At 46.4% G+C, this 24,244-nt stretch overlaps 1 protein-coding gene across 1 annotated transcript in view; it reads left to right on the top strand.

Annotated features, from left to right (window-relative positions):
• The first annotated feature begins 2,396 nt into the window (after positions 1 to 2,396).
• The window catches only part of LOC141083080 (high affinity immunoglobulin gamma Fc receptor I-like), a 39,267-nt gene continuing 17,419 nt past the window's right edge, over positions 2,397 to 24,244 (top strand). The window contains exons 1-3 of the mRNA XM_073567250.1: positions 2,397 to 2,506; positions 4,658 to 4,678; positions 5,059 to 5,310. Coding sequence (XP_073423351.1) covers positions 2,476 to 2,506; positions 4,658 to 4,678; positions 5,059 to 5,310 — 304 coding nt within the window. The 5' untranslated portion in view covers positions 2,397 to 2,475. The remainder of the gene's footprint in view (positions 2,507 to 4,657; positions 4,679 to 5,058; positions 5,311 to 24,244) is intronic.

Here is a 24,244-nt window from a genome sequence, read left to right as displayed (position 1 = left end):
TAATTGTGAGACGTTGGTCTTCACTTCCTGGATTCCTGGGCTGGAATGGCAGTTTTCCCATACTTTGCCTACCATCACTTGAGACCCCGTCCTCTCCCCACTAAGACTCCACACCTTACAACCCCCCTCCAACCTAAACCCGTCCCCCTTATATTTACAGGCTTGAAACCTCCCCAGCCAAGCACAGTCATGGGGGCTTCCATATAGCTATGCCCTGCTCCAGCCCCCATCTTTCCTCAAACCCAGACATGTACATTGGTAAAAGAAGTGCGATCCAACACTGCACAGAACAGTTATGGCAGCTTTACACCACTTCATATGACGCTTGGCGTTGTGCTTGGAGACAAAACGGCTGCGTTCAGCTGCTCGGCCATGAAGGTCCCAGCATAGGTTCAGTGCTTTTGCTGATGATAATGTAAGGAGGAAGACTGGGCTGCGGATACCTGCATGAAGCCAGGTTCGGAACTGTCAGGGCTGTGTCCAATGTTGCCGGAGGGAAAGAATGGGGAACCTGACAGGACCCATGACCCGGTGAGAGGGGGCATGGCGAGCAGGGGGAGGAGAGAACAGGAACCGTGGAAAGAGTCAGAAGTTTCCAGCCGGCAGAGAGTGAAGGCAGGAGTGCGCCGTGCTCTACAGTCAGAGAGGGAACGTGAAGCTGACACTCGCCAGGGCTTATGTGCTGGCCCCATAGGAACTGGGAGTGTGCAGAGCTTCGGGCCACCACCAGACAGTGTGAGGTGCTCGCGGTAAGGAACAGGTGCCAGATCGTGAACTGTATTCCCCCGTGTGCACAGGCGTGCAGCAGAGCACGCATCAGATAGTGACTTAAACGGTGATACCCACTTTGGATCAACAGATCAATGGACTAGGGGCTCAACGGGTAAAACCAGAGACCACATGTTGCCGCCAGAAGTTTGTTCGTGTGTGGGCGGGTGACACCCGAAGACACTGTGCCGGCCGTTGCTGGTACTACAACCCACATCAGACTGCATGCAGCCAAGGGACATAGGAGTCACGATAGGTTCCATACAAGACTGTTGTGTTAAATTGCAATTTCATTTGTTAATTATCTGTTTCTCCATGCAAGGAGTTTACTCTGTTGTTATAATTAAATTTCATTATTGTTAACCTTTGCTCTGCATTCGCTGTGTTACTGCATCCCGGTACCTGTTTACAGTAATATGAGAGATGGTCTGGACTCTGCAGTTATGGAGTCAGCAGAGCGGTGATGACTTTTATGCCCACTGGTCTTCAGCTCTTTAACTTCGTGGATGAGTTGCTTCGGTTCATCTCAATATTTAGTAATACCACTCACAGGTGATGTGGGACTATTACATTTTGGAAGGATGAAGTGTTAAGGACTGACTTTTACACTGGTGGCTTATATTACAAGACGGCAGTAGTTGGCAGCATGGTGGCTAAGTGGATAGCACTGCAGCCTTGCAGAGCTTGAGTCCTGGGTTCGAATCCAACATCTGCAAGGAATTTGTATGTTCTCCCTGTGTTTGCTTGGGTTTCCTCCAGGTACTCTGGTTTCCTCCCACATTTCAAAGACACACTGATAGAGAATTTAGATTGTGAGCCTCATTGGGGACAGTGATGATAATGTGTGCAAACTGTAAAGCGCTGCGGAATATGTTAGCGCTATATAAAGATAATTATTATTTATCATTAGTATCAGTGAGCTCTTTAGAAGAACCCTTTCTTTCATAACTGAGTGTAAAAGTAGATGGCATGCCGAGGTTCTGGATCTTAAAGACCAAGAGTACTCAGGCTGAAAAAAATATTATAAATTCAATGATTAAGTAGTGTCCATGTACTGTAACTAGAAGATGCAAGTATTTGTCGGGATGCAGCAAAAGTTCAAGTGCAAATTCTGTAGTATCAATAACAACGCTACCAATAGTGATGCAAAACTAAGGGCTAGGAGAGGTCTGGAGAGCAATGAAGATAGCCATGGCAGAGAGAAAAGTAAATTCTGGCCAGTTGGAGAGCTGAACTGTACGCTGCATAGTCAGGAATATTTTTCCTGGCCTGGAATCACAACATGACGTCCATATAGCGTATCGGTAATATGGACGTCGTTGTACAGGACGAGCATCCAATCTAATAGGAAAAATGTCTAATGCTTGGAAGTTATGGATTGCATGTAGAAGGCAAGATATACAGTAAATGCATCTATTCTTCTGTGCTTGGATAATGCATTTTATGGTTTATCACATACTTATCTCTGATCCATATACGGAACATAACAAGCCACAATTCATAACTGACAGTTGATATTTCAACATTCTTCCGTCCTCCCTTTTCGTAAATTACAGGATGATAGCTATAGAAAATAACTTCTCTTTTTCTTAGCTTTATTCCCATACTTCATTCTTGCCTCCATCCATCAGTATTGTCTTCAACCAGCTGCCTTGCCTTCACCCAAGCATAGACATTGTTTTTCATCGGCATTACCTCAAATTCATCATGTCCATAGAAATGTCAGTCTTTTTCATCTGTAAGTAAAATATTTTTTATATAATTCTGTATCTGTTTGAACGTGGAACACAAAAAAGGTTTAATGGGATTTTTCCATCTAATTAATTGGATAAAATTGTAAAAACAAGTAATTTTGCAATATTTTTCTAATTCTTTGTTCTCAAGAACTGAGGAACTTTTAATTGTATTATTTATTGCTTGTTGACTAGGTTACCGACCATCAATGAGTCTATCAATAGTGGTCGGTCTCCCAGGCAAGCTCTATGCTATAGTACTTATATGTGCTTCTGTAAAGCTGATCCGGCCAATGCCGCATGGGCAAAGCTACATCTGCTTGGGAGATGGGAGCGCACACAATTTGAGGCAGTGCCGCATCCATGCTGGTGGTCCGAGCTGTCAAATATCAGGTGTGCACCATTGTGTTGGAAAGCAGAAAGCGAGGAGGTACGGGAGTGGTGCACTACTGAAAATACATATGAGAAAAACCCATTTCACAATGTCAGAGAAACACCAGGCACCACTTCATGCTACAAGTCTTATATGTTTTTTAGAAATTATTTGCCTAAAATTTTACATAATTGGTCAAAATTTAGATTTGTTTTTTTTCCTTTTCAATTTAATTCTCGGGAATCTGGTAACATGGGGTTCTGATGGCATAGCAAACATTTCTGGAAAAGTTTAAAACAATGTAAAATATAATACACATCTGACCCTCAGTCACTAGTGCTGCCTTCATTGGGCCACCTTCAGCGTCTCCTGTGTGGCATCAGAATGTTACAGTCTAGTCAGTGCAGGAGGTGGCAAAGATACTGAAGATGCCCAATATGACGACCACACTTGTGACCTGGCCAAAGAGGTTGACTGTACAGGTATGAGGTCATGAGGTAGATCAGTGAGGGTCGGGTGAGTATCATTTTGTTCTACCTGTGCTACGGGGTCTGGAGATACTTAAGAGTGTAATAATGTACATTAAATTTGCATCAAATAAGTTCAACACCAATGAAATTTGTGTCATAAGAGATTTGATCATTAAAACTTGATTCCTCTCTGGCCGACCTGGTACCACTGTGCTTTACATAGACATCTCAATAAGTGCTGGGGGCACGGTGCAATGTTTCATATCACCACTGGGAGTAATTTGCTCTTAGGTTTTAAAATTAAATTAAAAAAAAAGTTTCAATTTTTTAAGTTTCTCCTGATCCTTGGCATTGATAACTGTTGTGAAACTTATTTCTGGTTATTTTACATGGTAAACTTTGCTCCTGCTTTGAATGTGAATGTAGAGTAAAAATTTAACAAATTGGGGACAAAGCCCAGTTTATTAATGATAATGACTTATAACCTGGGTTTAGTAGAAAATATTCATCCTTCACTTGTAAGCTGTAATTTTTAGATCTTCATTACTAATTTTATAACTACTCTTAAATACAAAAAACATTATCGAAATCAATTATTGCTTGAAATAATATTAAATGAAGAAAAAACAAATGTCAGCTTAATTACAATCTTAAGCAGGATGATAGAAACTTACACGTAAGACATTTATGATTTTGTACCATTTGGGTATTCTTAAAGCGGACCTAACACCAGATCATGAGTGTCCAGTTTTTGCTCCTATGTTATTGCCACTGATCACTTGACTTTTCAGTGTCTTGTCTTGTTAACATCTGACATACAGTTCCAGAGATTTGGGCCTTTTTTTATAGTGCTGATTATGATCGCTACCAGGGGGTGTGTCTCACACATTTTCTAGGGGTGTGTCATTAGACTGTTCTGCATAATTAACCTGTAAGCCACACCCCTTGTAAAATCCTGAATATTGTCATTAAAATCCGCCATACGGCTCTAGAGATGTGAGCTTTTTTATTTAAATAAACACTGACACAGCCAGGGTAGCAGTGGGAATGAAATAAGAACAAACACTGTGCACTTATATTTTTAAGGAAGACCTTCTATGAGGATATGTTTTATGATGCTTCTGGACATGAAATAAAAGATACATACTTTAAGTATCATCTTAGCAATTTAGATGTTCTTTCCATATTCAGATCAGCCATTTCTGAGTTACAGTGATGATGGATCCCGATTTTAGTTTAATAATGTCAATGGTGACTTCTCTAAGGACCATGTTGTGTGATATCATTTAACTGTTTTCTATTCTATTTTATAGTGTCAGTCATCATAAATGGGGGTAAGTTACCTGCATTTCTGCTTGGACAAGCAATGATTGAATACGTAATTTCATTATGTGTCTCAATATATCAAAGTTAATGTAATATTGCAATATTTAAATATTATCTAAAAAAATAATACCTCAAGTATAACTATTAAAACTTTGCCTTCAGTGTCCAGTAACCTTCCGGGACAGCTAATGTGAGCTCTGAATGCCCTCCCTGACATGCACTAGTATTTGGGAACCTACCAGCTTATATTGTGTCTAGCCTGTGTGCACAGTTCTTTTCTTTGTTTTTTCTTTCCTTTATTCTGCCAATTCTTGCAATTCAAGGCATTGTACTATAATATATCTGGACATTCTATAACCATTTTCTCTCTAATCTGTGGGGTGTGTAGGACATTCATCCCGACCGGTGGTGACCTTCACACCAAATGTAAAAAAGCTATTTACTACTGAATCTTTATCAATGACGTGTGACGTGGGCTCTGCTGAGCAAAGAGATCAGAAGTATGACTGGTTCAAAACTGGGACACACGTATACAGCGGTAAAACGTATGCCATAAAGTCTGCTGAGACTTCACACAGCGGAAGTTACCAGTGTTTTTCACAACATGCAAGTGATTCCCATAGACTGGATGTCAGTAATGGTGAGTAAGGTGTTACTAGATCTGACTGATTTACATACACACAAATACAAGCATACATATGCACACATACTGTACATACACACAAACAAATACATACACACAAACAAATACATACACACATACATGCAAACCCATATACATACACACAAACAAATACATACACACAGACAAATACATACACACATACATGCAAACCCATATACATACACACATACATATACTATTTACATACCGTATACACAGAATATAGTGCGATACCAAATATAAACTAGATGTATCAGCCATAAACATTCACTTTCAGCAGTTGTCTGCAGTAGTGCCTCTCTGCATAAACACAACACATATTGATCTGTATCGTATAATATCAAAATAACTAGAGTCATGCTTTAATTAAAGCACCCGTCATCAGTTGAAAAGTGAACAGGTTTTGCTCTTATTTGATTCCTGTTGCTCCCCTGAGTATTAATTAGCTTTTTCTTTTCTTTTAATTGGTCATATTGTTCCAAAAATATGAATCTTTCTGTGTAGTGCTAACGGTATGGTCTTTACTAAGTGGGTGTAGCTCACACAGTAATTGTGTATAGCAACTTAAATACACGCCCCAGAGGATCTTAAGAAACCTTATTCCTTGATAAAGACAATAAAAATACAGTGACGTGCAAAAATTTGAGCACCTCTGATCAGAATTACTCTTATTGTGAACAGTTAAGCAAGTTGAAAATTAAATGATTCCTAAAAGGCTAAAGTTACAGATGACACATTTCCTATATACAGTGGGGAAAAAAAGTATTTAGTCAGTCAGCAATAGTGCAAGTTCCACCACTTAAAAAGATGAGAGGCGTCTGTAATTTACATCATAGGTAGACCTCAACTATGGGAGACAAACCGAGAAAAAAAAATCCAGAAAATCACATTGTCTGTTTTTTTTTCATTTTATTTGCATATTATGGTGGAAAATAAGTATTTGGTCAGAAACAAAATTTCATCTCAATACTTTGCGATATATCCTTTGTTGGCAATGACAGAGGTCAAACGTTTTCTGTAAGTCTTCACAAGGTTGCCACACACTGTTGTTGGTATGTTGGCCCATTCCTCCATGCAGATCTCCTCTAGAGCAGTGATGTTTTTGGCTTTTCGCTTGGCAACACGGACTTTCAACTCACTCCAACGGTTTTCTATAGGGTTGAGATCTGGAGACTGGCTAGGCCACTCCAGGACCTTGAAATGCTTCTTACGAAGCCACTCCTTCGTTGCCCTGGTGGTGTGCTTTGGATCATTGTCATGTTGAAAGACCCAGCCACGTTTCATCTTCAATGCCCTTGCTGATGGAAGGAGGTTTGCACTCAAAATCTCACGATACATGGCCCCATTCATTCTTTCATGTACCTGGATCAGTCGTCCTGGCTCCTTTGCAGAGAAACAGCCCCAAAGCATGATGTTTCCACCACCATGCTTTACAGTAGGTATGGTGTTTGATGGATGCAACTCAGTATTCTTTTTCCTCCAAACATGACAAGTTGTGTTTCTACCAAACAGTTCCAGTTTGGTTTCATCAGACCATAAGACATTCTCCCAAAACTCCTCTGGATCATCCAAATGCTCTCTAGCAAACTTCAGACGGGCCCGGACATGTACAGGCTTAAGCAGTGGGACACGTCTGGCACTGCAGGATCTGAGTCCATGGTGGTGTAGTGTGTTACTTATGGTAGGCCTTGTTACATTGGTCCCAGCTCTCTGCAGTTCATTCACTAGGTCCCCCCGCGTGGTTCTGGGATTTTTGCTCACCGTTCTTGTGATCATTCTGACCCCACGGGGTGGGATTTTGCGTGGAGCACCAGATCGAGGGAGATTATCAGTGGTCTTGTATGTCTTCCATTTTCTAATTATTGCTCCCACAGTTGATTTCTTCACTCCAAGCTGGTTGGCTATTGCAGATTCAGTCTTCCCAGCCTGGTGCAGGGCTACAATTTTGTTTCTGATGTCCTTTGACAGCTCTTTGGTCTTCACCATAGTGGAGTTTGGAGTCAGACTGTTTGAGGGTGTGCACAGGTGTCTTTTTATACTGATAACAAGTTTAAACAGGTGCCATTACTACAGGTAATGAGTGGAGGAAAGAGGAGACTCTTAAAGAAGAAGTTACAGGTCTGTGAGAGCCAGAAAACTTGATTGCTTGTTTCTGACCAAATACTTATTTTCCACCATAATATGCAAATAAAATGAAAAGAAAACAGACAATGTGATTTTCTGGATTTTTTTTTTCTCAGTTTGTCTCCCATAGTTGAGGTCTACCTATGATGTAAATTACAGACGCCTCTCATCTTTTTAAGTGGTGGAACTTGCACTATTGCTGACTGACTAAATACTTTTTTTCCCCACTGTATATGTATAGAAATATATATACAGTTGTGCTCAAAAGTTTACATACCCCGGCAGAATTTTTGCTTTCTTGGCCTTTTTTCAGAGAATATGAATGATAACACCAAAACTTTTCTCCACTCATGGTTAGTGGTTGGGTGAAGGCATTTATTGACAAACTGCTGTGTTTTCTCTTTTTAAATCATAATGACAGCCCAAAACATCCACATGACCCTGATCAAAAGTTTACATACCCTATTACTTAAAAATGTGCATTGCCCCCTCTAACATCAACGACAGCGTGATGTTTTTTGTGGTAGTTGTGGATGAGGTTCTTTATTTTCTCAGATGGGAAAGCTGCCCACTCTTCTTGGCAAAAAGCCTCCAGTTCCTGTAAATTCCTGGGCTGTCTAGCATGAACTGTGGCATGAGATCTCGCCAAAGTGGCTCAATGATATTGAGGTCAGGAGACTGAGATGGCCACTCCAGAACCTTCACTTCTGCTGTAGCCAATGACAAGTCAATTTGGCCTTGTGTTTTGGATCATTGTCATGTTGGAACGTCCAAGTACGTCCCATGCGCAGCTTTTGGGCTGATGATTGCAAAGTTGCCTCTGGTATTTGCTGATAACGTGCTACATTCATCTTTTCCTTCAACTTTGACCAAGTTTCTGTCATGTCGGACACTGTTCACACCAGGGTGTCCGGCAGACAGCGGTAATACCCTATTCCACTACAGTATTGTCATGTCGGACACTGTTCACACCAGGGTGTCCGGCAGACAGCGGTAATACCCTATTCCACTACAGTATGCTCAGGGACTTTGTTGGGTATTCTGTTCCAGTCGGGATAGGGTTAACCAGGTTGTCATGCTGGCTGAGGGCTGGGCCACGCCCTTGGTCTTTAAATAGTCCGTCCTAACTATGGGCGTCGCCGACTATAGCTTTTGCCTAGTGCTAGCAATACCGGTCAGCAGTGGTGGTTTTGGAGCGTCTGATATCTGGTGCAGTATATCTCTCAGTTGTTCTTTCTCCTATCTGTTATATATATATATATTTGGTTGCCCTTGCACATTATTGTATTCCCTTGTGTATTAACGGTGTGGTGTTTCTTTTACCCCTGTCCATACGTATTTGTGGGGTCTGGTGTCTGGTCCCCTCACTGGGTGGAGGGTGGTGGGTTCAGCTTAGGGATGGACAGGAGACAGGGACAGGGTGGAGGCCCAGGCAGGCACACCTTCAGTGTAAACCCTGGGTTGAGGGACAGACAGGGTTTTCCCTAGTCTGAGGGACACTGCAGGGGTCCCAGGGTTTTAGCCTAAAGTAACCTAGGCATACCATGACAGTTTCCTGTACCTTTGTAGCTCACACATTCTCAAAACATCAGCAATCCATCTCTGTGCTTTACAGTAGGAATGGTGTTCATTTCGTCAAAGGCCTTGCTGACCTCTGTCCAAATGTAAATGTTTATGGATGTGGACAAAAAGTCCAATTTTGGTCTCATCACTCCAAATTACCTTGCTCCAGAAGTTTTGAGGCTTGTCTCTGTGCTGTTTTGCTTTTTATAGGCGAGATACTTTGTGGTATCTGCGCTGTAATGGATTTCTTCTAGCGACTCAAAGATGCAGCCCATTTTTCTTCAAGTGCCTCCTTATTGTGCATCTGGAAACATCCACACCGCTAGTTTTCAGAGAGTCCAGTATTTCAGCTGATGTTATTTGTGGGTTTGTCTTTGCATCCCGAACAATTTTCCTGGCTGTTGTGGATGAAATTTTTGTTTGTCTACCTGACCATGGTTTTGTTTTTACAGAGCCCCTGGTTTTCCTTTTGTTAATTACTGTTTGAACGCTGCTGACTGGCATTATCAATTCCCTTGGATATCATTTTGTATACCTTTCCTGTTTTATACATTTCAGCTACCTTTTCCAGCAGATCCATTGACAATTATTTTGCTTTCCCCATGACTCACAATCCAAAAACATTAGTGACTGGATGAAAGATGCAAGAGTCTGTCTGGAACCTAGAAACTCACTCAACTTTTATGCACACACACTGATTACACGAAAACAGGTCACAGGTGAGGATGTTACCTTTCGTAGCCAGTCAAACCCATTTGTGTCAACTTCTGTGCATGTTATCAGGCCAAAATCACTAGGGTATGTGAACTTTTCTGAAAGCCAAGAAAGTAAGTGGCGGGGTATATATATATATACATACACATTTGTAATCCAAAGTTTACATACTCCGGCAGAAATATATATATATATATATATATATATATATATATATATACACATATTTTACTTTTCATAAAATTCACAAAAATGAGAATTGGCCAACGCAAAAGTTTGGGCACCTGTCATGTCGGACGCTATTCACACCACAGCGTCCGGCAGGCAGAGGTAGTTCCACCTCCATCCACTATAGCCTCAGTGGCGCCGGCTTGATCTTCAGGCTCTCGGGGGTTAATCTTTCTGGAGACCAGGTTGGATGTTTAGTCACGCCCACGGTCTTTAAATAGTCATGCTGGCCTATGGGCGTCGCCGATTATAGCTTGTGTTTCATACCAAGTGGTTCCGGTCTGGAGTGGAGGTGTTGAAGAGAGAGAGATTCGTATCTGGTGGCGTATGATCCGGTGTTATCCTTTCTCCTTCCCATATTTGTGTTTAGTTGTGCCCTGTTCACATTACTGTATATTCCTGTGTGCGTGCGGCGCAGTGCAGTTTAAGTTCTCCCTGTCTGTCATTATTTGTGTGGGGGCTTTGGTGGTGAGTCTCCTCACTGGGTGGAGCGTGGAGGGTTAAGTGCAGGGCCGAGCAGGAGATAAGGAAAGGCTAGAGGCTCAGGCATTTGCACCATCAGCAAAAACCCTGGGTTGAGGGTCAGACAGGGTTTTCCCTAGTTAAAGGGACATCACAGGGGCCCCGGGTATTTCAGCCTTAGTTGAACTAAGCCCCGCGTGACATTATAATCGGCCCACATTTTTTCAGGAGTCCATGGATCCTTTAGATTCCATAACCCGCCAGTTGGCGGCGCTGTCCTTACAGGTCTCCGAGTTGAAAGGGGCTGTTCAGCAGCAGGGACTGGTAGTAGCAAAGGTGCAAACGGCAGCTGCAGGTATCGGTGCAGAGCCGAAGATCCCGCTGCCAGAACGATTTTCAGGGGATCGCAGCAAATTTGTCGTATTTCGGGAGGCCTGCAAGTTATACTTCCGCATGCGCCCTATCTCCTCAGGTAATGAGGCTCAGCGGGTAGGGCTGGTGTTGTCATTACTGAGTGGTGACCCCCAAGCATGGGCATTTTCCTTACCAGCGGACTCTGCTACATTTCATTCTGTCGATAATGTTTTTTCTGCCCTCGGGCTCATTTACGATGATCCTGACCGACTGGCTCTAGCGGAATCTAAAATCTGCGCCCTCCACCAGGGGGAGCGCTTGGCAGAGGACTATTGTTCGGAATTTCGCTGTTGGGCCGTAGACACACAGTGGAATGACCCAGCACTGCGGAGCCAGTTTATTCATGGGGTATCAGGGAAGGTTAAACAAGCCCTCCTGATGTATGAGACTCCGGCATCGTTGGAGTCTGCCATGAGTTTGGTGATACGTATTGATCGCCGTTTTCGTCAGGGGGCACAGGAGACGCTACCTCTGGGGGATAGCAGAGGTGCAAGTGTGGTTGAAGTAGATGAGTCCATTGAACCTATGCAGATTGCTGGCGTGGCACAGGTTAAGCATCGCGTTCCGGGATTCCGGAAGCCCGGAGCATGTTTCTACTGTGGTAAAGGAGGTCATTATGTTAACTTTTGCCCGGTACTACCTAGGAGGGTCTCACCGGCGGAAAACTGTTAAGCTCAGAGGGTATGGAGGAGGCCCAACTGAGCGTATGCATATCCTCCATGATGGTATCTCAATGTATGCTCCATGCCAAGGTTATTATCGCGGGCAGAGAGCTACCAATATCAGTGTTTGTGGATAGCGGTTCTGCCACCAATCTCATAGATGGGGAGTTTGCACACACCGCCGGGTTTAAGATCGAAAGACTTCCTCACCCCATACAGGTGGTTACCATTAATGCTGTTACCCTCCCTCAAGGGGAGATTACGGAGTTTGTGGCAGAGGTGAAACTCCACATTGGGGTCCTACATTCTGAGTCGGTTACATGTAGGGTCCTCCGTAATCTCCCAGCACAAATGGTCCTGGGTTTTCCATGGTTGTCCATGCACAACCCGGTAATTGATTGGAAAACTCAGGACATAGTACAATGGAGTGGTTTCTGCCAAGACAATTGCTTGGCCACATGTGTGTCCGCCGTGACGCCCACCCTGCCGGAGGCTTTGCAGGATTTTGCGGATGTTTTCTCTGAGAGGGGTTGCTCAGAACTGCCTCCACATCGAGCCTATGATTGTGCAATTAGGCTAAAACCCGGGGCCAAATTACCTAAGGCCAGGATGTTTAATATTTCTGGTCCTGAGAGACAAGCTCTGAAAGACTACATCGCGGAGAGTCTGAGCAAAGGACACATCCGGCCTTCGTCCTCGCCTGTAGCCGCGGGGTTCTTCTTCATCAAGAAGAAAGATGGGGGGCTACGCCCGTGTCTGCATTTCCGAGAGTTAAACCAGATTACTATCCGTGATCCCTACCCAATGCCATTGATCCCGGATTTGTTCAACCAGGTAGCGGGGGCGAGCTGGCCTGAGGTGGCCATACGTGCATTTGAGCGTCTGAAGAATAGTTTTGCTTCAGCCCCCATTCTGGTGCAACCAGACATGTCTAAACCTTTTGTGGTGGTTGATGCGTCGGAGGTGGGAGTGGGGGCAGTACTGTCTCAAGGCTCGTCCTTGAGCGAGATGCATCCATGCGCCTACTTCTCCAAGAAGCTGTCGCTGGCCGAACGGAATTATGATATCGGCAACAGGGAGTTGTTGGCCATCAAATTGGCTTTTGAGGAATGGCGACACTTCTTGGAGGGGGCGGCTCACCAGGTCACAGTCATCACCGACCATAAGAATCTGCTCTATCTGGAGTCGGCCAAGCGTCTGTCTCCTAGGCAGGCCCGCTGGGCATTGTTTTTTACTCGTTTCAATTTCCTTGTGACTTACCGTCCCGGGGCTAAAAACACCAAGGCGGATGCTTTGTCTAGGTGTTTTCCGGGGGGAGAACCTCGGGAAGAGCCGGTACCCATCCTCCAGGAAGGGGTAGTGGTCTCGGCTCTCACGACTGAGGTAGAGGCGGAGATTGTCGAGGCCCAAGAGGAGGTACCGCCAGGACTTCCCGCCAACAAATCATTTGTACCCCTGCATCTTCGGCTTAAGGTGTTGAAGGAACACCACGACTCGGTACTGGCTGGTCATCCAGGGGTGAAGGGCACCTTAGAGCTGGTATTGCGTCGTTTCTGGTGGCCCAAAATCCGGAAGGACGTGGTCTCATACGTGGCAGCTTGCATCACGTGCGCTAGGGCCAAGTCGCCCCGAGCCCGTCCTGCTGGCACGCTACAGCCTCTGGGGGTACCCAATAAGCCATGGACAGAAATCTCCATGGATTTCATCACTGACTTGCCAGTCTCGGCGGGGAACACGGTCATCCTGGTGGTGGTTGACCATTTTTCAAAGATGGCGCATTTTGTGGCGTTGTCTTCATTGCCCAATGCAAAGACGTTGGCTCAGGTATTTGTGCAGGAGGTGGTCAGACTCCACGGAGTTCCGTCGGACATAGTATCTGATAGGGGTACGCAATTTGTGGCGAGGTTTTGGAAAGCTTTTTGCTCACGTTTGGGGGTCAAGTTGTCACATTCATCGGCGTTTCATCCACAGTCTAATGGACAAACTGAGCGCATGAACCAAAATCTAGAACAGTATTTACGATGCTTTGTGTCCGACAACCAGGAGGAGTGGTCTACTTTCCTTCCTCTGGCCGAATTTGTGTTAAATAATCACCGCCAAGAATCATCGGGAGAGTCTCCGTTCTTTTGTGTTTACGGTCAACATCCTCAGTTTTGTACCTTACGTCAGGGTGACTCGGGGGGGTGTCCCGGAGGAGGATCAGCTAGGAGCCCAATTGTCATCGGTCTGGAGGAGGGTGAAACAGCGTTTGTTGAGCATGAGTGCTAGGTACAACCGGGTGGCTGACAGTAGACGCGTGCCAGGTCCGGACCTGTGTGTGGGTGAATGGGTGTGGTTAGCTACGAAGAACATAAAACTCAAAATCCCATCTTTAAAACTGGGTCCAAGGTTTATTGGGCCTTTTAGGATTTCTGCCATCATTAACCCAGTGGCTTATCGGTTGGAACTTCCTGCGGTGTACAAGATACACAACGTGTTTCACAGGGCTTTATTGAAAAAGGTGGTAGGCTCTGTGGACACGACGCCGATGCCACCTCCTGTCATGGTGTATGGCGATTTAGAGTTTGAGGTCGCCAAGGTAGTGGACTCTCGAGTAGTACGCCGTACTCTTCAGTATTTGGTGCACTGGCGGGGGTATTGTCCGGAGGAGAGGTCTTGGGTTCCAGCCTCAGACATACATGCGAATCGGCTGGTCAGTTCCTTTCACCGTCGTCATCCGGACATGCCGGGTCCTATGAGTCTTGAGGGTCCGGGGGTCCCTCGTAGAAGACGGGGTAATGTCATGTCGGACGCTATTCACACCACAGCGTCCGGCAGGCAGAGGTAGTTCCACCTCCGTCCACTATAGCCTCAGTGGCGCCGGCTTGATCTTCAGGCTCTCGGGGGTTAATCTTGCTGGAGACCAGGTTGGATGTTTAGTCACGCCCACGGTCTTTAAATAGTCATGCTGGCCTATGGGCGTCGCCGATTATAGCTTGTGTTTCATACCAAGTGGTTCCGGTCTGGAGTGGAGGTGTTGAAGAGAGAGAGATTCGTATCTGGTGGCGTATGATCCGGTGTTATCCTTTCTCCTTCCCATATTTGTGTTTAGTTGTGCCCTGTTCACATTACTGTATATTCCTGTGTGCGTGCGGCGCAGTGCAGTTTAAGTTCTCCCTGTCTGTCATTATTTGTGTGGGGGCTTTGGTGGTGGTGAGTCTCCTCACTGGGTGGAGGGTTAAGTGCAGGGCCGAGCAGGAGATAAGGAAAGGCTGGAGGCTCAGGCATTTGCACCATCAGCAAAAACCCTGGGTTGAGGGTCAGACAGGGTTTTCCCTAGTTAAAGGGACATCACAGGGGCCCCGGGTATTTCAGCCTTAGTTGAACTAAGCCCCGCGTGACAGCACCCTTGGAGGTTTGTGGGATCAGATAACTTTGACTAAGGTTTTGGACCTTAATTGGTAGTAAACCAAAGGACAAACCCCTAAAACAGAGCTTTCATTAATGTATTAAAAGCATGAAAAGCTCATTTTTTTTTAAATGAACTTCTAGTTGTGCGATTAAAATAGATCATCCAAGTTTAGTCATATGGCAGGGGTGAAGGGTGATCTCTTGGTTGGCTCGGGCACAGGCTCTGGCACCGGTTGCTGTCTTGCAGGTAATGTTCTCTACTGATTTACCTATGTCTACCCTTGACTGTGAACTACTTCTGAAAGTCTTTGAGGAGTTTTTACTTTGATGCTACTGAACTTTTGCTGCATTCCCTATAACATATATGTGTATAATAGCTTTGTTTATACTGGGAGTTTTTTACTTCAACAGCAACCTGCGCTATGGTCATTTTAGCTCCTAATTATTTGGATAGAAATTTCGCTGTATTTACCACCTCATAATAGATACCCTATTTCATGCTATGAGTAGTCATTGATGCCGCATTGAGAGCCACACTAATGGACACTTTTGTTTCTTTATCTTTTTTTGGCTTGTACTTTTATTATTTCTAATAAAGTTGTGTGCTTTTAATATGTATGGTTTGCTTCTTTGGACTATGGGTTTGGTAAGTCCGCTGGGTAGGGTATATAGGAGACTATCAATTCCCTTTTTTACGTGCAGGTGCAGTGAATCAATCGGCTGATCCCCACTCTCACATTCACACTCACACACATTCAAATTCACACTCGCACACACATTCACACTCACACATCTCATACTCTCACACTCACACACTAACACTCACATTCACACTCACACTCACACACTCACACAGCCTCTTGTGCAGTACAACCAGCAGAACACCGTTGCACTGCGCCTGCCCGAATTCCACACAGGTGCAGTGAATCATTCGGCTGATACCGGCGGCAGATGTGCGACATGTCTACAGGCAGAGGAAGCCGGTCACTTTAAAGGGGTTTTCTCACGAATGAAAGTTCATTTTAAAAATTGACTGTGTCTGACCGTGTACGGAGCATACCACATCTCCTGGGCAGGGGAGGAAGCAAAAGACAATACTGACATTACAGCAGGGGATCACAGTGGATTCATTTTGTGAGGTAAATTAAATGTTACCTTTACCTACCATAAGAAAGAGCACTCACAGGGGGAGACAGCTCAAACGAGAGAACACATGAGGGAAGACAGCATAGTGGTGGAGAGAGAGAGAGAGCAAACAAGGGGGAGAGCACATGGGGTACACATGTCAAAGAAGAGATGACATGAGAGGGGAAGACAGTAGATGGGGGAGAGAGAAAGCACACAGGGGTGAGAGAGACAGAGCACAGGGGGGAGACAGCTCAAACGGGACACCACGTGGGGCAGAACACAGCACAGGAAGGAAAGAGACAGCAGACAAGGGGGATAGCACATGGGGTAGACAGGTCAAAGAAGAGAGCACAGACAGGAGAAGTCAGATGGGGGAAAGAGATAGTGGATTCTCAATGCTGCAAAGCCTGCCTCCATCGCGACATTACCCCCCTCCCTATGCGATAGTATCAGGCCTCCATCTAGTGCTACATTATATTTCATATTGCTCTACATGTCCCCAAATCAAGCTGCCCAACAGTATGGACATGACATATCATCAGTCAAAGTGATCAATACCTATCGTTGTAAAGTGGTTGTCCTGAAGCGTTACTCCATACGGAATTCAGGATTCATCTTTTAGACTTGTGATATGTGATGTCGATACTGTTGGGCAGATTCATGCAGTTTTTTGATCATGAGACATGCAGAGCAATAAATGCAAAAGAGCATCTAACAACCCTGATGCATTTTGGAATCAAGTATCGTGACTAGTGTTGAGCTTTCCGATACCGCAAGTATTGGTTATCGGCCGATATTAGCTGTATCGGAATTCCGATACTGACTTCCGATACTTTTTTCATATCGGATAACGGAATCGGAAGTTCCCATAATGCTATCAGTCCGCTCGCTTTGATTCAGCCAATGGGAATCCTCAGAAGTGTAGGCATGTAGGCATGTTAACTATTGGCATGGCTGTGATTGGCTGCTGAAATGATGTCATGATGCACTATAAAAGCCACTGCCGCTGCCATTTCTGGTCACTCTGCTGTGAATTCAGTTAGGGACAGGCTGCTGTTGAAGACTGTGAGGGACAGTTAGAAATAGCGATTCTCAAAACAATATTGTGCTTTACCCAGGCTACATAAACCACCACTGTAGCTTGCTTTTCCCTAGCAGCAGTGTTCACAGCTGTCTGCAAGGGCTGTGTGAGTGCAGCTCACGCTGTGGAGTGGGTCCTGCAGCCACGTCTGGTTGTAGGTCACCCAGCGTGCCTCACTGCTGCCTCATACATATTTTTCTTTTTGAGCTGCTTATTTTTAAAAAATTCTATCTAGTGTGCTTCCATCTGTATCCATATACGTTAGTTGCAAACACTAGTAGTAGACAGCGGAGCCTTTCCGCAGCCTTTCAATGCTAGTGCCCACTTAGCTGCACTGTTCACGGCTGTCTGAGAGGTCTCTGACTGTGTGAGTGCAGCTCACGCTGAGTAGTGTGTCCTGCAGCTAGGTCTGGTTGTAGGCCGCTCAGCGTGTTACTGCCTCACACATATTTTTCTTTAATTGCAGCTCATTTTTTCTTCTCCTATTAGTGTGCATCCATCCATATCCATCTACATTGGTTGGTTGCAAATACTATATAGGAGTTGATAGAGGAGCCTTTTTTCTGACTTGTGCCCTTCAGCTGCAGCCAGATTAGTATTACCCAATTTTTTTGGAGCCTCATCTTTTGCATTGTAGGTTACCTGCCTGCATTGTAATAGCTCCAGAAAGTTGGTGATAATCTGACTTTCAAATCTTTGGTCACATCCTTTTAGTTTCCCCCCCCCCAAAAAAAAAAACAACAAAGTTCACCAAACACTACATTTGAAAGTTGTGTAGGCCACATTAGCTCCCATTAAAGTGTAGTCAACACACACACTTCATAAAATTAGTGTTTCTTATACCTGTAACCAGCTGTTCAGGAATAAGCACACTAAGGCCCCCCTTTGTACTTTTCTGCCTATCTTTCTCAGTCTAGAAGAAGGCAGGGAGTAAGGCACGTGGCCGTGGGTGTGGAGTTTCAGCAGGGAGAGGACGTAGGGATTCTGCAGAGAGAGGACGTGGGGATTCTGCAGGGAGAGGACGTGGGGATTCTGTGCCTGCTGTTGGAACCAGTGAGTCAGCATCCCCCAGTTTTAGCAGGCAACAGTCCTTTATGCGCAGCTTTGTAGGACCTCACCATACCCCACTGCTGCGGGAGGAACAAATTGAAGTCGATGCGTTAGCTGTCATCCATCCGACAACGGCTTCAATTACTTCCACATCCTCTCAGGGCCAGAGCACCGAAGAGCAACCATCTGTCTCTTCACCCCCTGCCAAAGTGCCCAGGCAGTCAGAGAGCCCTGGACAGGAGCCATCGCAGTCTCTACTTCTGTTCTCGGAATCTGTTGGTTTGGAAAGAGGGGGCCAGCCAAGCAGCATTCCAGAATGTGAAGAAGAGGGAGTATGCAGTGATGCGCAACTTCTTTGTCCCTCTGAATCTGAAGAGGCGGGTGGGCCAGTGCCTATGGTCAGCACAACACACCTCAGTACGCATCAGATGATGACGAGACTCAGTTACCACTTTCTGGTGCGTATGTTGCTGGCGAGACAACCCAGGAGAAGCAGGTGTTTGAAGAGGTGAGTGTAGATGATGAGGTTCTTGACCCATCATGGCATGAGGAACAGGAAGGTGGTGGGAGCAGCTCTGAGGAAGAGATTCCCCGAACGGCCAAAACCGGAGGGAGAGGGAGGTGGCAGACTTGGTAGCCTGTAGCCTCCACTTCGGCACCCGTTAGGAGCATTCCACTTTCAAAAGGCAAAACGGGCGCTCCCAAGACTTGCAGTGCGTGGTCCTTTTTTGACACAGTTGCAGATGACATTTGCTTTGTCAAATGCAAGCTGTGTCATCAGAGAGTCAAAAGAGGGAAAAATGTCAGCAACCTCAATACCACTAATATGTGGAAACATGTGCGGACCAAGCACGAGCTGGAGTTACAGACACACTGAAGACGTAGGCCAACGTACCGCACCACCTACCACCTCTTCAGCTCGTGTTGGGGCCTCTTCCTCCAGCTCACACACAGCTGGTTCGGCTTCCTCACAGGAACGCCAAGGAAGAACCTCTGGCACAGTTGTCCGGAGACCCTGTGACATTCCAACCACAGCACCACGTTCAAAGTCATCCTCACATTCCCAGGCCACTCGGCAGCCATCGGTAGCACAGGCATGGGAGAAAAGGTGGCCATACTCGGCAAACCATCCCCGAGCAAAGGCTCTGAATGCTGGCATTGCCAGACTACTGGCCCTTGAAATGCTGTCATTCAGGCTGGTGGAGACTGACACCTTCTGGGACTTCATGGCATTGGCAGTCCCACAATACACCGTGCCCAGCCACTTTTATTTCAGCAGGCAAGCCGTCCCTGCCCTGCAGAAACTGTGGAGGCAAACATAAAACATGCGCTGCTAAACGCCGTCAGTAGCAAGGTCCACCTGACCACTGATGCGTGGACCAGTAACCATGGACAGGGACGATACCTTTCCCTCACTGCCCATTGGGTCAATGTTGTGGAGCCGGGTACAGATCTGGAGAGTGGCGCTCTACGTGTTCTACCAACTCCACGGATTGCAGGAATCCAGTCTGTACATATTGACTCCTCCTCCTACTCCAGTTCCTCTGAAACAGTGCAGCAGGAGCCTGTTACGACCGATATGAGCACAGCCATGGCCAAACATCAACAGGCCATACTGAAATTAATTTAATTGGGGAATCGAAGCCACACAGCGAAAGGAGCTCTGGAATGCCATCAAGCAGCAGAGCGACGTGTGGTTTGTGCCAGCGAATCTCCAGCCGGGCTTGGTAGTGTGTGACAATGGCCGAAATCTGGTGGCAGCTCTTGGCCTAGGCAATCTCACTCACATCCCATGTCTGGCACATGTGCTCAACTTGGTCGTGCAGAGCTTTCTGAGGGACTATCCGGATCTTGATGCACTGCTGCACAAGGTCCGCATAGAGTGCGCTCACTTGCAGCATTCCAGCACGGCAAGATCGTGCCTTGCTGCTCTGCAGCGCCGATTACGCCTTCCGGAACATCGCATCATATGTGACCTACCCACCAGGTGGAATTCAACGTTACATATGTTGGAGCGGTTGTGTGAGCAGCAGGCAGCAGTCATGGAGTACCAGCTGCATCAGGCGCAAACAAGTCGCAATGTGCGCCGGTCACACTTCAGCACCACTGAGTGGGCCTCTATGAAGGACATCTGCTTCGTTTTGCGTGCCTTTGATGATTCCACCTGGATGGCGAGTGCAGATGATGCACTAGTCAGCATGACTGTCCCCCTTATCTGCATGCTTCAAAAAACACTGCAAGCACTAAGGCATGAGGTTTTGGAAGAGGTGGAGGATGAGGAGTCCCAAATGCCATCTGCTTCTGGACAGTCTGCGCTACGTGCTTCCTCACAAAGGCCTAGGCAGGGGACACTTTGTGAGGAGGATGTGGAGGAGTCGATGGAGGAGGAAGACATCTCTCCACAGGAGGGAGGTACACAAAGCTCTAGTCAGTATGTACAGCGAGGGTGGGGTGATGCAGAGCAGGCAGAGATCACGCCTCAAGCAGGGGACAGCGGTTCTTTGGCAGTTGGGAGTCTGCAGCACATGGTTTACTTCATGCTGCAGTGCCTGAGAAACGACCGCCGCATCGCCCACATTCTCTACACGGCTGATTATTGGGTGTACACCCTCCTAGATCCTCGCTACCGGGACAACTTGCAAACCCTCATACCAACGTTGAACCGGGAGCGTAAACTGCGGGAGTACCAAGACACACTGGTGCAGTCCATCATGTTTTCCATTCTACCCGACAGCAGTGGTGCTAGTGCTTTACAAAGCACCTCTGTGCGTCGAGCCAGTGGATGAAACTCGTTACAAAGAGGGAGCAGAGGCAGCGCCTCAGCACAAGGCAAGACCACTATGGCCCATATGTGGCAAAGTTTTGTGTGTCCGCCACAATTGTCTACACCAGGGGTCCTCAAACTTTTTAAACAGGGGGCCAGATCACGGTCCCTAGGACCACTGGAGGGCCGGAATATAGTTTAAAAAAAATTAGGACCAAATTCATATGCACACTGCACATATCTTATTTAGAAATAATAAAACAAAATAGGAACAAATACAATATTAAAAATGAAGAAGTAGTTAAATCATCAAACTTACCGATTTTTTGGGGTTCTTCGAATATCCTACACTTCCAGTCAATTTTTTCTCTTTCTTGATATCATTGTTTCCTAGGCATTCAAAATTGCTATTAGTAAAATACCAACATATATACAGCGCTACAATAACAATATACCAGCAATAAAATTTCCCACACAGAGACATACAGACTGCACTGCCCAACAATGCGGCCTGATCAGCGCCCATCAATGCGGCCTGATCAACGCCCATCAATGCGGCCTGATCAGTGCCCATCAATGCGGCCTGATCAGTGCACATCAATGCGGCCTGATCAGTGCCCAGCAATGCAGCCTGATCAGAGCCCATCAATGCGGCCTGATCAGTGCCCATCAATACAGCCTGATCAGTGCCCAGCAATGCAGCCTGATCAGAGCCCATCAATGTGGCCTGATCAGTGCCCATCAATGTAGCCTGATCAGTGCCCATCAATGCAGCCTGATCAGTGCCCATCAATGTGGCCTGATCAGTGCCCAGCAATGCAGCCTGATCAGAGCCCATCAATGCGGTCTGATCAGTGCCCATCAATGCAGCCTCACCAGTGCCCATATTGGTGGAACTCCACTTTTACCACAGGCTCAGACTAGTGCAAGAATCCCCAATAGGCAGCATTGGTCCCTAAGGCCTCTTTCACACTTCCGTTTTTTACAATCAGTCACAATCCGCCAGGTTTTGAAAAAAAACGGATCCTCAATTTTTTTTTGAGGATCCGTTTTTTTCCCATTGACTTGCATTAATGGCGGATTGTGACGGATTACTGTCCATTGCATCCGTTTTTTGTGAGGATCCGCCAAAAGTTGCTGTCCGTCACCATCCTCAAAGATTTCAAAACGGAGCTTGTAACGTTTTTTTCTGTGGCGGATCCTCCAGACACTCATTTAACCCAAAATTCTTTCTGGGTGCCGGACAAAAAAAAAAATTCTCTCTCTCTCTCTCTCTCTCTCTCGCGCCAGCGATTCCTTGAAATTTCTTCATTTTCAGGATCCGTCTGAAAACGGATCCTGTGCCATCCGTTCACATCAGTTAAGGACGGATCCGCTTGTCCGCCTTTTTGGCGGATTATAACTGATGCAAAAAACTGAAGTGTGAAAGAGGCCAAATAAGCAGCACAGGTCCCCAAAAGGTAGCACGGGTCCCCAACAGGCAGGTAAATGTCCCCAGTAGGTAGCACAGGTCCCAAATAGGCAGGAACATGTCCCCAATACGTAGCAAATGTCCCCAAAAGGTAGAACAGGTCGCCAATAGGCAGCACAGGTCCCCAATAGGCAGATACAGGTCCCCAATAGGCAGCACAGGTCCCTAATAGGCAGGTACAGGTCCCCAATAGGTAGCACAGGTCCCTAATAGGCAGGTAAATGTCCCCAACAGATAGCACAGGTCCCCAAAAGGTAGCACAGGTCCCCAATATGCAGGTAAATGTTCCCAGTAGGTAGCACAGGTCCCAAATAGGCAGGAACATGTCCCCAATACGTAGCACAGGTCCCCAAAAGGTAGCACAGGTCCCCAGTAGGCAGCACAGGTCCCAAATAGGCAGGAACATGTCCCCAATACGTAGCACAGGTCCCCAAAAGGTAGCACAGGTCCCCAGTAGGCAGCACAGGTCCCAAATATGCAGGAACATGTCCCCAATGTGTAGCACATGTCCCCAAAAGGTAGCACAGGTCCCCAGTAGGCAGCACAGGTCCCAAATAGGCAGGAACATGTCCCCAATACGTACTGTAACAGGTCCCCAAAAGGTAGCACGGGTCCCAAATAGGCAGGAACATGTCCCCAATACGTACTGTAACAGGTCCCCAAAAGGTAGCAGAGGTCCCAAATAGGCAGGAACATGTCCCCAATACGTAGCACAGGTCCCCAAAAGGCAGCACAGGTCCCCATTATGCAGCACAGGTCCCCAATAGGACCCGGAGTTAAAAAGAAAAAAAAAAAACAGTACTCACCTATGTCCCCTGCTGCTCTGAAGAGGCGCCCGCCCATCTCCGTCTTCTTCCAGCACAGGCACAGGCGACGTGATGTCATCAGGCCACGCAGGCGGCGTGATGATAATCACGTCGCCTGTGTGGTCTCTGCTGCATACTGAGGGATGCGCAACGCCTTTCCTCAGCGCCTCAACCCGCCCGCGATTACAGGGCCCGTCGGCTCTGTAATCAATGCAGTTTAATGTTGGCCTGGCCAGGGGCCGGATAAAAGTCCTTCGCGGGCCGCATGCGGCCCACGGGCCGTAGTTTGAGAACCCATGGTCTACACCATCACTGACGGCTCCAGTCAGCAGGAGGCAACATTTCCGTCAGATGGTGACTGACTACATGTCTTGCCCTGTGAGTGTACACCCAGATGGCTCTTCCCCCTTCAAGTTTTGGGTCTCTAAGCTGGATACATGGCCAGAGCTTAGCCAGTATGCATTGGAGGTGCTGGCTTGCCCTGCTGCCAGTGTATTATCGGAACGCGTCTTTAGTGCCGCAGGTGGTGTACTAACAGACCGTCGCACGCGAATTTCTTCCGATAACGTCGACCGGCTTACTTTTCTGAAAATGAACAAGGCCTGGATCTCCCCAGAATTTGCCAGTCCTCTTCCCGACTAAATAATTGGTTGGCAACTGTATCCAGGTCTCCTGTTTTGTTCATGTTTCTACCACCTGAACTATAATCCCTGGGCTTCAACACAGCCAGTTGTCGCTCAGATGTTCCGTCTGCACAGAGAAAAACACTAGTTCCTGTGTTCGTGGGGTTCAGTAACGCCAGCTGCTCCCCTGCTGTGTGGATGACAAAGTCTCCTGCTCCATCCACATTCAAACTACTACTGATTTTTAACCCTGCTCCACTTAGGCCTCTGGCTCCACTGTCTAGTATTTCCCCTGGCCTCCAACCCCGCCAGTGACAGCTCTTAAGTGGCGTCTGCATAATCCACAATTGTTCGAGTGTTACTTGGCCTCAGTCACGTCAGTTGATTCCCTGATGTGTGTCCGGCAAGGTCTCCTGCTCTGTCCACATTC

This window comes from Dendrobates tinctorius, unplaced genomic scaffold (assembly GCF_039654945.1).
Source record: "Dendrobates tinctorius isolate UK_male_01 unplaced genomic scaffold, ASM3965494v1 ptg000019l, whole genome shotgun sequence".
Taxonomy (NCBI): Eukaryota; Metazoa; Chordata; class Amphibia; order Anura; family Dendrobatidae; genus Dendrobates; species Dendrobates tinctorius.
The sequence above is the reverse complement of the archived record's forward strand: the minus strand, read 5'-3'. Positions and strand labels throughout refer to the sequence as shown.